General features: G+C 36.5%; 1 protein-coding gene and 1 non-coding gene across 2 annotated transcripts; one reads left to right on the top strand and one right to left on the bottom strand.

Annotated features, from left to right (window-relative positions):
* Nucleotides 1–12,903: 12,903 nt before the first annotated feature.
* On the top strand, nt 12,904–13,701 carry LOC127132085 (ATP synthase subunit delta, chloroplastic). Its single transcript, XM_051060952.1, has one exon. The coding sequence runs from the start codon at nt 12,992–12,994 to the stop codon at nt 13,640–13,642; it is 651 nt and encodes a 216-aa protein (XP_050916909.1). The 5' UTR covers nt 12,904–12,991; the 3' UTR covers nt 13,643–13,701.
* Nucleotides 13,702–13,807: 106 nt separating this feature from the next.
* Nucleotides 13,808–13,880, bottom strand: TRNAE-CUC (transfer RNA glutamic acid (anticodon CUC)). The gene has a single exon. It is a non-coding gene; the product is annotated as a tRNA-Glu (tRNA).
* Between the last annotated feature and the right edge of the window lie 1,411 nt (nt 13,881–15,291).

Below are 15,291 nucleotides of genomic sequence, written 5' to 3'. Positions count from 1 at the left end.
TATATCCATCATCTTTATGCCTTTAATTTGAATGCTATAAATGTATGAGGTATTATGGGTGAATTTGATACCCTTTTGATGCATGTGTTTGACAAGAGGTTTAGGCCTCCTACCCTTGGTTGCTTTTTGTGAGCTTTTTGTGAATTTTAATGGCATGATTCATGTGGTTACATTTTGATTTGGGGGCAACTATTGGTTACCCTATTTTGTTTCTCTAACCTGTTTGTTGAGTTTTGTTTTGTGAGGGCTCATATGACTCTTGCAGAGATGGTTTGCCTTGTGTTCCACTTTATTTGTGGGATACCACCTGGAGGTTTCATTCCGATTACCTGTACTGACTCACTTTCTTTGATGGTGTTAGCTTGGAAGGATCTCAGGGTTTCCTTGTTCCGTTAATTATTGTTACTTCGGATCTTTATCCGTGTGGTACTTTTACATTTTCCCGTATTTTTACCGCTTTCTTAGCTGGAAGACCTCGATAGGAGGCAATGTTTTGTGTGTTTACTTTATGCAGGTTCCTTCGTCAAGGACTGCCTTTTTGCATGAGCATCCCTAACCCTACCAACTCATTGATTTTTCTTCTCCATAACACACGTTTACTCCTTCTACTACATGTGAGTAAGTCTCCAAAGGTCGAGCATCCGGTAGATTGCGTAGTAAAGTCGTCCGCCCCCAAAACATAATCCTTTACCCCGTAGTTAGCCGAACTACCGACCCACTTGATTTTACAAAGAATATGCATGCCTAAGATCTCTAGGAGGAAATAGATTTTGGTGATGGAGTGATAAAAAGACCAACCTACATCAGCGTTAAGGTCAAACCAAACATGAAGAAAAAGTGGTCGATTTACTTAGGGAATTCAAAGATTGTTTCACCTGGGATTACAAAAAAACGTCAGGGTTGAGCCGAAACATCGTGGAGTTAAAGCTACCAATTCGACCTGGTAAGAAGTCGGTGAAGAAACTACCAAGGAGGTTCGCCCTGGAGATCATGTTGAAGATCAAAGAAGAGATTGAAAGGTTGCTCATGAGAAAGCTTATTAGAACGGCTAGGTATGTCAATTGGTTAGCAAATAAAAATGGAACCTACGAGTATGTATAAATAAAAATGGAACTCTTAGAGTATGTATAGATTTCATAGACTTGAATAATGCTACACCTAAATATGAGTACCCAATGCCTATGACCAAAATGTTAGTGGATTCAACCGTAGGGCTTGAATATCTAAGTATGTTAGATGGATGTTTTGGATATAACCAGATTTTTACACATGAAGAAGATGTACCTAAGACGGCGCTTTGATGCCCAGGTGATTTAGGAACCTACGAATGGGTAGTAATTCCCTTTGGTTTAAAAAATGTTGGGGTAACATATCAAAGGGCTATGAATTGGATGTTCCATGACTTCATTGAAACATTCATGCAAATTTACATTAATGGCATAGTTATAAAGTCCTCGTCGGAAAATGGTCACTTAGGCCATCTTCGACAATCATTTGAGAGGATGAGGAAATATGGATTAAAAATGAATCCATTAAAATTTGCTTTATGTGTCCATGCAGGAGATTTCTTGGGTTTGTGGTGCACAAAAAAGGCATGAAGATCAATCAAACCAAATCCAAAGCGATCTTGGATCTCAAGCCTCCCTCGACAAAGAAACAACTCCAGTCTTTGTTGGGAAAGATAAATTTCCTAACATGATTCATATCCAACTTAAGTGGAAAGACATTGGACTTCTCGCCATTTCTTCGACTCATGAAACAAAGTGATTTCAGATGGGGGAGCGAGCAATAAGAGGCCTTCAACAAAATCAAATACTATCTGACAAAGCCTTTTATCTTGTCACCTCTAAGTAGAAAAAAGGATATGAAATTGTACATATAATGTAGTAGAAAAGTTATGTCTTTGTTTATACTTTTCATGTACAAAACTAAAGCATTATATAAGGCTTGTTGATGTTTATGTGTATTCTCATTTTGATGTGATCAAACACATTTTGTTGAAACCTATACTTCATAGTAGAATAGGAAAGTGGGATTTAAATTTAACTAAATATTCACTAACTTATTGTCCTTTGAAAGAAATAAAAGGCCAGATTGTCACAGACTTCATTTTTGACCACTCAGTGGTCGAAGCAATACAAAGTTATGCAGAGACGAGGCCTTGGAAATTATACTTCGATGATTCTAGGCATAAAGATGGAACTGGAATTGGAGTGTTTATAATTTCTCTAGAGGATATACCGATCAAGTTCAAGTTTAGAATCGAAGGCCTTTGTTTAAACAATGAGGCTAAATATAAAGCATTGGTAACGGGACTTCAAATTTAGTTGGACTTAGGGGTAAAAGACGTCAAAATAAAAGGTGATTAAAGTAGGTGGTGAGACATTTGAAAAAAGAATATAAGTGCATCAAATAAAATTTGATAATGTACTTCGTTATAGCCAACCCCTTATTGAAACGTTTTGACTATGTCTCTATAGACCATATACCTCGACTAGAGAATCAAGAGGCAAATAAGATAGCCCAGATTGCTTCAGATTACAAAATCTCCAAGTAAAGATTAGAGGATTTGGTTGAAATCAAAGATAAGTTAATCTCAGCCAATGACTCTTCAGAGACATTGTCAATGTCAAAACTTGGGGGAGGGGGCAGATGCAGTTGAGATATCACCAAACTTTGAAAATTCTGAGTTTTTTGAAAATTTTGAAGCCTTCGAAGTTTTGGCCATTGACCTAATGTCACACAATGATTGGCAGAATCCCATTGTCGAATATTTGGGAAATCCAATAGGAGTGATAGATCGAAAGATCAAGTACCGGGCTCTGAGCTATGTGATTATGGGAAACAAGTTGATTAAGAAAACCCCTCAAGGAATTCTTCTCAAGTGTCTTGTAAAAAGTGAAGTGTACTTAGAAATTTTTGAAGTGCATAGAGGATCATGTGGCTCTCATCAAGAAGGCCATAAGATGAAATGGTTATTGTTTCAACTTGGGGTTTACTGGCCAGCTATCCTGAAAGATTGCATGAACTTCGCCAAAGACTATCAGGAAGGGTAAAGGAATTCAAGTAGCCAACATGTGCCTACAAGTGAGTTGCACTCAATAATCAAGCCATGGCCTTTTAAAGGATGGGCTTTAGACATAATATGTAAAATTAACCCATCCTCGTCAAGAGGGAAAAACTATATCTTGGTTGGGATAAATTATTTCACTAAGTGGATAGAAGTCATCATTTTGCCTAATGTCGACCGAGAAAAAGTAATTAGTTTCATCTAAAATCATACTATATACATATTTGGAATACCTGAGACTATTACCACTGACCAAGGATTAGTATTTACAGGTCGAAAGATGGTAGAGTTCACCTCTGAAATAGGGTTTAAGTTGTTAACTTCAACACCTTATTATGCCCATGCTAATGGCCAATTTGGAGCGGCCAACAAAATTATAATTGGGTTAATTAAGAAGCACGTAGTTCAAAATCCAAAAAATTGGCGTAGAACTTTAAACCAAGTGTTTTGGGCATGTCGAAACTCCACTAAGGAGTCGACTAATTCCATACCATTTCGAATTACTGGTGGTCACGATGCAGTACTCCCTCTAAAGATACATTTGCAGTCAATTAGAGTTCAAAGACAATTGAAATTATAACTAAGTATTAATAGGGTATGATATTGGATGAATTAAGTGATTTAGAAAAAGAAAAATTGGATGCTTTGGATGTCTTGATACGACAAAAAGAAAGAGTGGTTAAGGCTTATAATAAGAAATCCAAATCAAACAAAATTATGTTGGGAGACTTAGTTTGGGAAGTCATTTTGCCCATGGACAAGAAAGATCGAACCTTGGGCAAGTGGTCACCCAATTGGGAAGGATCGTTTATAATCCTACAGGTGTTTACAAATAATGCATATGAGGTCGAAGGATTGACCCATGAAGGTCGAATCCTGCTAATAAATGGTAAATACTTAAAGAGAGATAAACCTACATTGCAGGAAATACATATTAACGCAGAATAAAAAATTATACTCCAAAATAAAAAAGGCTAAGAAACATGAGCATGACTATCGAGATGCCACGTAGGCCATATTTAGGATTACAAAACTAAAATATCATTCAAATGACAAAAAACCTTAACATAAAAATAAAAGTGCAAGTATTAAAAAGGAAAAGAGGCTTTGAGCTTTTCATATTGGATTCTCACTACAGATAGTCGGCGATCAACTTGTGAAATGATAGAGGCAAAACCTTTAGTTTCAGCATCCAGATTACTGACATTTTAAAGATATTGGATTCCAACCAAGGCCTATGCATCTAATTGATGTCGATTAGTCTTTCAAAGTTCAAACTTTTTGTCTTCAACTTCTTTCAGCTTCAACTGTAACACCTCAATTTCTTTCTTCCATTTGAGGATTTTAACATCCAAGGCAGCAACATCTTCATCTTTCTTGTGTAAACCATCTTCCAATTGTTCATCTCAATTTTTGATTCACTCACCAAAATTCATTCCTTCGACCGGGTGTCCTCCTTAGGTTTCATTTTTGCTTGCACCTCATGTTTTCTCTGAAAATCAGCAATGATTTGGTCGAAGAGAGGGTCAAATGCTACCACAAAGTTGGCAACATCGTTGGGGGCATCAAAGACGTCAAGTTTCTTCAACAACAATTTGATTCCATAACCGTGAATGAATTTTTGTTCAAGCGCTTCAAATAAGTCATCCTCTACAAGTTTGGACTTCAGTTGTTAAATAATTCCATCAACAATCTCAAGTAGAATGTTTCCTCCAGAAACTGTTGAAGAACTTGAGCACTTGTCAGTCAAGTTGCCTATGGTACTCATCATTAGTTTCAGATAGGCTCGTGGATTGGTCTTTTTCATCTCTGTCAATTCCTCTAGAGATAGAGAATTATTTAGTGATAGAGTCAGTTTAGTAGTCAAAGTTTTTGCATGATCCTTTTCGATCTCTGACACAACCTTTGTAGTTGGTATCTCACTGTTTGTAGGAGAGTCAGTGGTTACTGGATTTTTGTGGGAATTCTTACCTTGGTCCAGGATTCCAGGAGGGGAGGTGTCTTTTGGATATTATTACTCAAGAGTTTCAAAGATGATGTCTAAGAAGTTTGGTTTTTATCAGCTGAATCATGATACATATCTTTATTTGTTTCTTTAGGTTGATTAACTTATTCGACAAGTTCTTTGATTGGAGTAGGATAGATCCAAGGGGAACTTGTGGTTTGAGGTATTGGACATTGGGTACTCAACACAGGTTTGGTCGATAGATTATCCTACAGAAATTTGAGCGTTAGTGTTTGAAGATTATTGGACAAAGAAAGTAATAGTTAAAAATAAACTCATTTTGGGCACATCTGCATCGGGGCTTGAGTTGATGCTTTCAGGATCTGTGGAAAAAAGCTTCCTTGCTATTTTGATAGCCTTTTCTCCTTTCCATAGGTTTTCTCATTTCTCCTATTTTTCCTTGGGAGTAGGATCAACTTTTGGGCTATGTGCAATATTTATGGTGCCAGCCCCAACATTCGTTGGTTTCTTCTTCTTAGTGTGGGTTTTAGGAGAAGAATTTTCAATGGGAATGGCTTTTGATTGGCCATCATCCTGGATATCAAGTGAAGGAAAAGCAATTAAGATATATATGTCAAAGTAAGTAAATTCAGTTTCAGATATTAGAACAAACCTATGTATCTGTTATTGGAGTTACTTCGACCTTGGTCCTTTTTGAGGCCACATCAGCACTGACAACATCTCTTGTTCTTTTCCTGTACTCAACCGCTAAAAACATGTAATGACAAATACAAACAAGGAGAAAAATAAGAATAAGCTAAGTTGATTTTAAGGATCATTTACTTTCCTCACCTTAATGTTTAAGGGATTCAACCCTAACATGATCCATGTCGACATGAAGGTGTCCTTTGAAACTGTATACATCATGCTTAGTCGGATTTACTCTTTTAGTAGGCTTTAGGATCTCATTTTTTAGTACTTTTAAATATTCCCCATAAATAAACCACCATGGAAACAGAGGTGAAAAATCCAAAGCCATGCTACTGGTAGGCAAAGGGGGAAACTTGTAACGATAATAGTTTAATGCAAACTTGTACGTATCCCCCACGTAATGAGGGATTTTTAAGTCAGAAAGTTTCGCCATCATTTTTTCGTTTAGAGCGACTGTTATTTCATGAATATTCTGACTAAGATCATTGGGGTCATACATAGTTTCAAAATATCGTTGAAAAGCTTGGATCTCTTTGATATGTTTGTCTCTACCTTTTTGGAACTTCTTCGGCAGGGAAGAGAAAGCATCTGTTAAATATTATGATAATGTTGCAACCTCAAGAAATTCTTTTGCATGGTAAGCTCTCAACCAAGTGTCGAACTTGTTGGTGCAATAGAAATTTAGGTGAGGAGGAAAGGGCATAAGCATATCACAGTCAGCAACATACCGATCAAGTTGTTGAGTATACTCGCTCTTTGAGTATTCGACAGTGCATAGGAAAAGTTCATTCTTTTGACTAAAGAAGGACTTAGGCATGGTCTGGCTAACTCCAAATTGGCGTGAGACTAAATTGGGTTGGTAGCACAATATCTTTATGCCATCTTTGGAGATCCCAGGTCTATTCAAAAGGAGTTTTGGAGTAAGGAAAGCTTCTCATACCTCTCTTGATTCAGTCTCTTGTTCTTCAGTTGCGGGAAAGTTTCTTGTAAACCGTTAAGGCCCATGGCTTCTATTCATAAAAGGATCCATAGTAGGGGTAAAGTTGTGGCGTTTGGCAAACAACATAAAATATTCTGAAAAAGCTTCTTGATTTGTTCGATTTGCATCAACTGGGGTCATTCATGCAAGATGAGTACCTTCGATGTGTATTTTTTGATGTCTTCATTAGCATCGTTATGTTTGTCGACATCCAAAGAAGTTTTGAACATGTCATTCAGCCAATTTTGGAGCAACCAATAGGGTCCATCTTATAACAGATTATCTTTGGGTTTGATATTTTTAGGGTTTCAACAGCTAAACTTTAGGATTCATAAAGAGATCTTAATATTAACTCGCTAAGACAGATATCTTGCCCTTCGCGTAATTGGTTAACCAGGTTCAATTATCTTTTGGCTACTCTCAAGGACTTGCAGCAGAAGATACATCTCAATAACCAGAATGCTAAAAAGGCAATGTGTTCTTCATCAGACACTTCGTAAGTGGCAAGGTCGTGATGGTCTTCAATTTACTTTACAAAGCTGGCACGGTTAGAATTGAAATTGATGGTATCCTCATCTCTCTCATTAGGGTCGAAACTATCGACAGTTGGACGAAGACCAGTAATAGCCGTTACGTCGAAAATGGTAGGTGTCACCATTCCACAGGGGAGTTGGAATGTATTGGTGCTACTTTCCCATATATACAAGGTTGCGACAAGTATGTTTTACCAATAAAGAGGGCCAACCCTAGACAATTGAATTAAATAAAAAATTCCTCTAGTTTTTCATGTTTGGCCATTTTTTTTCAATTTTATTCAACACTAAATATGATCCTTGTTTCTTTTGGGGGAAGGGGCGGAACGGAAGACACGAATAGTGGTTTAATGTATTCTGAGTCTATGGGTTTCTTAATTTTCACTAACTCTCTAAGTTTAATAACATCCACTGAAGGGTCGGGCATTAGAGCCATAAATGCATGGACTTTACTAGAAATTGAATAAGGAATCGGTACCGAGTATTTGTAGATACAAATTTTTTCCTCTTGATTTGGTGGCTTTGGGATGTATTCTTGATTTCCAATAAGAATGGCAGATTGCAATATGGTAGATAGAGGTAGAGAGTCCTTGAACTCTTTTGAGTTTTTTGCTTTGGAAGCCATTGTTGAAGGTGATGAACTTGATGCTTGAAAAAGAGAAATTTCAAAGAAGAGTTTATATGTAGAAGTGAGTTGAAAAAAGAAGAAGAAATAAAGAAGACATATTTATAATGGGAGAGAAGAAAACTCTTCAATTTTGATTTTGACAAATGGCAGAAATTTATGTGACACATGCTATGATTTTAGAGGCAAAATTGGAATTGTTGCATGTACATATCCATGTCGTCCTAAAAGAGAGGAGCCATGATTGAGAGTTATGGGATTGTTGGAAATTGCACATTTTCGGTGTAACGGTTGATGGAGAGGTCATGATGTTAATGACGACATTCCGCTAGGTGAAGTAGTGTCTAGGAAAGTCAAAACACCTCTATCTTCTTTTAGTCAAAAGAGGCATTTTGGGGGGTAATTTGTTAGTTGGATTTTTGACAGGTTTAAATCTCAGCAGAAAGAGAAAGACTTAGAGAAGTTGGAAGTTTAACACGACATTTCGACATGGTTTGTCAGCCGAGGAAGTTGAAGTCTCAAATGGGTTGGAGGTTGAGACTTAGTATTTTCTGAAAAGAGATTTTTCATCCAAGATTTCGACGACAATATTGCTCATGATTTCGACTTCAGTAAGACACGTCGACAACCAGTGTTTAGCGCAAAGAAACAATTTTAAAACGAGTAACTAATTTTCAATCTTATTTAAAGGAGCGCGTGGAAGACGTCTCAGAGGAAAAAAGCTTACAGTGATTACATGTCGATTGCTAAAGAGAATAATGTTACAAGAAGTTATTTTACATTAGTATAAATAGGAGTTCTAATGTTAGGATTCAGTGTGTTGTGTTGAATTTACTACAAAAAAACTCACAAACTCAAAGTTCCCAGTGAAGCGAGAAAGGAGTTTACTTGAGCTAAATGTATGATTCCAAACACCATTTCATTTAATGCAAAGTCTTTTCCTTCAATTTATTTTCTTTGCAATCTTGCTTTCATTCTTTTGTTATTCTCTTGTCACTTTACATTTTCTTTTTAAAAATTGTCACTTAGTCATAGTCGAATCCCTTTATCTTTTTTAAACAACTTAACTTTTGAATTACTTTTACCTAAAGACTTCGACAACGTTGAAGTCCTTCATATTCGCATACAATATTCATAAAGGTTTTAAGCATTATGACCTAGGATTATCTGGTCAATCCTGCAAGTAACCTTTTACAAGAGACTGCCGCTTGTTTACCAAATCTCATAGTAAACAAGTACACAATTTTAAAATCCAATTTCCATTCACTTATTTCACTCATATACCAACTTAAGCGTTGGAGTGCTAACCTTGCAGGTCATCCCCTCCTCTAGTGCATCAGAAGCTCAAATCTACTGTTATCAATCACATTTTCCGATTCTCCAAACAATTCTGGCTCTGCAACAAAACATTTACCAAGAGTGTTTTTTCTCTTGGGTAAGTATTTATTCTGTGTGAAGTTGTTATTTTGGTTACATGCTAAACCACTTAAAATATCTTGTATTATTAGGGGATTGTCTTAGGAATTCTTTGTTTGGTTCGAGAGTTTCTCCTTGAAGAATAAGCTCTCTTTTGGTTTGTAAAGATCAACCAGTGAAAATATCCATAAAGGTTCTTGAGCTCAGCCTAGTTAAAAGCTCTAACAGTTCGAGATCAGCTTGGTTAAAATCTCTATTGGTCACTAAGTTCAGTCTGGTGTAAAAGCTTAATAGGCTCGAGATCAGCCTATTGAAAACCTCATTTCGGTTCATTGTCATCTTGTGTATAATCTCAATTCAGTTTGGAAGATAGCCAACTCAAAACTCTATCTTGGTTTGAGATTAGCCTGTGGAAAATCTCTATTAGTTTCGAGACTAACCACTATAAGACATTGTTTGTTGTTTGGTTAGAATTTAGCCTTCAAACTTCCTTTCCTTGTGTAAGGAGGTTCGCAGGCACATCCTTCTAAAAGCTCTCGAGTTAACTGGATACTCTAAATAATAGGTTTTAGGGACAAGAGTAGTTCATCTTGGATGAACCTGTATAATTCTCTAGTGTTCCTACGTCACATGTCAAATAGTCGCATGAGCTACCATCGTCAATCAATATCCTGGAGACATTAAAGTTGGAGATCATGGTCGTTATGACCAAGGGAAAAAATATCGTTAGGGGTTCCCCTAACATTTTCGCTATCCTAAAATATGAGGATGTGTTTGTTTAACTCTTGGTAGAGGTATTCCCCTCTTTCTTGCTAACGACCATAAGCTAAACAATCTTTCTCTTCATTGGAATCGCTAATGGGTTGCTTCCCCTTGTGCCCTTCGTCTTCCGTACTACTTACCTCTTTGCATTTTCCCTCAACCATAGATTCAATGACTTTCTTGGGGGATTTATTCCTCTTGGGAGAATAATCTAGCCTCCTCTTGCAGTCCTTGGTATACTTGGATAACCACCCCTTCTTGATTAGCCCCTCGATTTAATCCTTCAACTGGATGCAATCTTTGTTGTTATGATCGTGACTCTTGTCGGTCCGTGAAGACTCCCTGACCGAGTAAGGTTATTTTTTCTGGCCTCTTTAAAATCCATGTTGGCGCACTCCTTTAGGAAATTCTCCTATAAAGTGTTCAAGGTGTGTACACATTAAACCTTGAATGGGGTTTACGTTCATTCTTCGTCTTAGACTGTTCGAAGTTTTTCTCGGAAGGTTGACCAAATATGGTGTTTCCTAACCCCTTGGCTGCCTCCGTCATCCAACAATTTTTCTTCATAATTGATTTAGGGTTGCACCCAACTTAACAAATCCTTCAGATTGTTTGCTTCCTTGCACTGTAACTTTTCCTAGAACGCACAGTCCAGTATGAGGCCCTTCTCAAAAATCCATCACTTCAGGCTCTCATTTGAGCCCCCTCAAAAGCTACTACAACCTTAGTAAAATGGTCAATAAAGACGCACATGGTTTCCTTCTTATCCTGCATGACCCCGTTAAGCACAACCATGGTGGTTGGTAGTCTCTTCCTAGCAGTAAAAGGGGCAGTGAAATCCCCACACAAGTCAAACCAAGAATCTACGCTACTGTCCATAAGGGATTCATACCAGGCTTGAGAAAATTCAGTTAAGGCTAGTGCAAAGAGCTCCCACTTCACATCTTCGTTGGCAAGGTAGTAGTCTAGTCAGTCATCTACATGTCCGACGTGGTCATGGGGATCTTCAGTCATGTTATAATCTTGGAGATATGGAGGCTTCTCCAATGGCTTCAATATGATATTGTCCAAGATGTTAGCGGACAAGTCGTTCTTCTTTTGCAAATGAGCGAGAACATCTTCTTCATACCTTTCCTTCTTCCTCAGACTATGAACTTCGAGAAGAGTGTGGCTACCTCCCCTTCCTTCGGGATCATAGGAATAATATGATGCCTACATTTTCAACGACTTGGAGATTTTTGGACCTTGTCTTGATCCTTTCTCGACTCAGAAGCGAGGGTTTTGGGCGAGGCCACCTCTTGCACAATGTTGCTCCTCAATTCGAGTTAGATTTTCCACCAAGTCATGGGAGTTCTTATGTTGAACCATCTGATACACATTGTTCAACAACTCATTGCCTCCATGCGAGCTAAGGTTGGTCTGCACAAGTTGAAAGTTAGATAGTGTTTATCGTGCGGACATTGTAGGCGGTAGCAGAGGTCATAATGAAGGTTTGCCTAGGTGGAACTACAGTGTAGATCCAAGGAATATAGGAAGTTGAGACACTCCTTGATGTGTCCTAGGTTGGACATGATTTTGTTGTGGAGGAACGAAAGGAGAAATGGTTAAGACTTGATCGTCCAACCTTTGAGGAGGAGGCATTAGATTCCTAGCCGCTTTAGCGGCTGTAGCAGCACGTTGTTAGATAGCGGAGCGAGTGCTTTGGAAGTGTCTGTCATTTGAAGAATCTGACGAAAAATAATTTTACTCTAAATTCGATGGAATTGAATGGGATATGGAGATATGCACTTCGATAGAATGAGATATGGATTTCTATCGGAATAGATCCGGTTGAATCGAGAAACGTTAGATCATAGAGATTGCAAAAATCAGAAGTCGATTCTCACACACGACGTCAATGTCTTGCTTTAGAACTAGATGATGATCGAAGTGGGTGAATTCACTCTTTGTTACAGTGGTTCAAAGCTTCAGATGTGATGGATGGGGATGACCTGCAAGATTAATACTTCAACGCCCACGCCAGTAAGAGAGCGAAAAATAAAGTTTAAACAAGAAATAATTTGAATACTTGTGAAGTGGTGGATTTTCCTCTTTAAATAGGAGAGTCGACAGGTAATTGTACTCATGAGGAACGATGTAGGATGAGGTCAATAGTTGGATTGATTTGGAATATCAACATGACATTCTTACTAGAGAAACTCTGCGACTCGGAAAAAGCAGATCTACTTATTCCTCACGTGATGATTCACTTACTCACAAATAAATTTTTGTCTGGGAGTCTTGCAGACCACTCAAAACAAAAACTAAAATTACATTTAAATTTAGATAAAATATTTGAAGAGTATGGGGACAAAAGAACATAGTAATCGAATTGTAATATATATTATAAATTGAAACAAAAGACACACAGTTTTGATTTACTTTTTTTATATAAATCTAGTCTATTTGAGTTGAATATGGAGAAAATATATAAATTGAATTAAACAAAAATGTTAATAAAAAATAAAAAATAAATAAAAAATTATTCAATAGATATATTTTGTTTCTTGAGATTTTATGTACATATTATAAAATAAGATTTATAAAATAGAAAATCAAATTATTAATTTTAAAATAAGAGATTACTTACTGATTTATTCACAATAATAATTTATTTAAATATGAATTGACTAATATATAAAAAAATATTAATAAAAATCATCAATAAAATTTTAATTGGATATTTATATAAAATAATAATATTCAATATCATATTATATTTTAAAATAAATTAAAATTACAAATTTATTTACACTATAGGTATTACTAATATCCAACAATTTTAAATAAAAAAAAACTATCACCACTCAGTCGTGTCATCCAACATATAAAAATCAAATGGGTTTGTTTCAAAACCAAGTAGCCTTAACCTTATCCTGTGTTTAGGTTCTTCACACCACCTAAGAAGAGCATGGAAACTTTATCAAACTCTCTTTCAAATCTCAAAATTTCATCACTCCCACCACCAACATCAACGCCAAATCGTGAATTCCATCACTTCACAAGAACTCCTCATGCAATCCCTAATCTTCCTGCACAACCAAAACCCCCAAAAATCACAAATTTCTCACACAAGAATCATTCTGTACCATTCTCTTCTTCAACCACCCCATCTCTCAAACTCAAACAATCTTCTCCAATATTCCATCACAAGGCTGCTACTGGATATGCTGCTGCGATCATAGATGTAGCTCAAACCACCAATACACTTCACTTAGTACAAAAGGATGTTCAGCGACTCTTGAAATTCCTCAGGAAATCGAAGCTTCAGTCGGATAGCGGTATTGATGCTTCGGCGGTGAGGAAGGTGGTGGAGCAGGGGAATTTTCAGCGGCATGTGGTTGGGTTGGTGAAGATGTTGGCTAAGAAGAGGAAATTGGGAATAGTTGCGGAAGTGTTGGAAGAGTTCGAGAGGATTTACGATGAATTGTGTGGAACTCAAGTTGTGTTGATTTCATCAAAAAGAGAAATTGGAAAAGATCAAATGTTTGGGATTGCGAAAACAGTGCAGAAACAAAGTGGAGCAATTAGGGTTAGAGTTAGGAATTTTGTTCAAAATTAGAACAATTTCTATCAGTAGAAAATGTAATGCAATTTTCTGTATAAACTAATTTGCGATTAGTAGAAGAGTATTTTTCCTCTTTTTAAACAATTTCGTGTCTATTGGAATACTGTATGTAAACAGTTTTTCAATTCAATCAAAATACACAAAATGAAAATGAAAAAATTCCGTTGCCGGGACTTGAACCCGGGTCTCTCGGGTGAGAGCCGAGTATCCTGACCAACTAGACTACAACGGATTCATGTCAAGGTTTCGTTAATATATTTATATAATAGTTTCTTACGTACAAGCTAAACTTCATTTCAATTTTTCCACTGTTGATGTGCTTTTACCGTCATAATTATAAATTATGTAATATATTCTGTCACTAAATTACTTCAACCAAGAGAAGCCATTTAATAAATATGTCATGATGTAGGTTTACTTTGTCTTTTGTTCAAACTTATTGTTATTATTATTAATTGTCTTTTTATTTTATCCTTTACATAAAATCATTTACACTAAATTTATTTTCAAAGTTAAAGACGATCTCAATTAAAATTTTGATAACCTACAAAATTATATATCACGTCATTTATGGTAGTCTCAAATCAAATCTATAATAGGTTTTAAATTTTAAATTAGGACCTTTAAATTTTAATATATACATCTCCAATCGAATTCACCAGCAATTAATGATCCACTTAGAAGAATATGGTCGGACTGGAATAGCTAATGGGCTAGATATGCTATATCAATACAAATATGGTACAAAATAGTATCTGATTAATATATGATTGAGATTGTATTTATGGTTCATCAAGGGATGTCATATGAATTTTGGACAATCAAACTTGATTCCCAATCACCATTAAAAGGTTATATCGATCAGGATCAATCACATTAACTGATGGACCTTCACGTGACACGGTTCAAAACTATTATATAAGAAGACTAGCGCATAATGAAAATTCATTAAGAATTCATCATGTTATTCAATTATGACTTTACTTGTCTTCACTAATAGAGTTATCATTAGTGTACTTTTAATATTACATTTGGCACCCATTACGGGTCCGTAAAAATCATATGGGCCACATACATCACATCCAACAAAAGTTTGACCCCATCTCATGATAGGACCACCACCAATAACAATAACTATATCGGTGACTAAGTTGACATAGCAGAGATGTTGTTGGTCGCTATGGAGGAGTTGTATCAATTGGATGAAGCTTTGCAGGAGAGCATCCATGATTTGCAAGAGGATATGAACGCGGAATCGGATGTGGACGAGAAAGAGAAGGCCATTAATCATCAACCACTTGCGGTAGAAATTTGGGAGGCTTTGATTCCTAGAAATTTCAAACAACCATTGTTATGCACGTAGGCTTCGAGCAGAATTGGTCTCATTGGAAGATTCAAGAAACATATCTGAGTAAAGATTATGTAGAAGAGTTTGACAAGTTTGTTGTATACAAGTCAAGATCCATATTATGAGATATATTTTCTCAACTGTATTATGGATTGATGATTATATGAGTTCTTGGAAATATTTGTCAAATAACAAGGAATTATGCAGGTTTCAATGGGAAACCATTGAAGAGTGCACGTAGGCAAAGCGAGGACAAGAGCCAACACATTATAAATCTCAATGTCATCTCTCTCTC

Source organism: Lathyrus oleraceus, chromosome 3 (assembly GCF_024323335.1).
Source record: "Lathyrus oleraceus cultivar Zhongwan6 chromosome 3, CAAS_Psat_ZW6_1.0, whole genome shotgun sequence".
NCBI classification, from domain to species: domain Eukaryota; kingdom Viridiplantae; phylum Streptophyta; class Magnoliopsida; order Fabales; family Fabaceae; genus Lathyrus; species Lathyrus oleraceus.
This window is presented reverse-complemented; position numbering and strand designations above follow the sequence as displayed.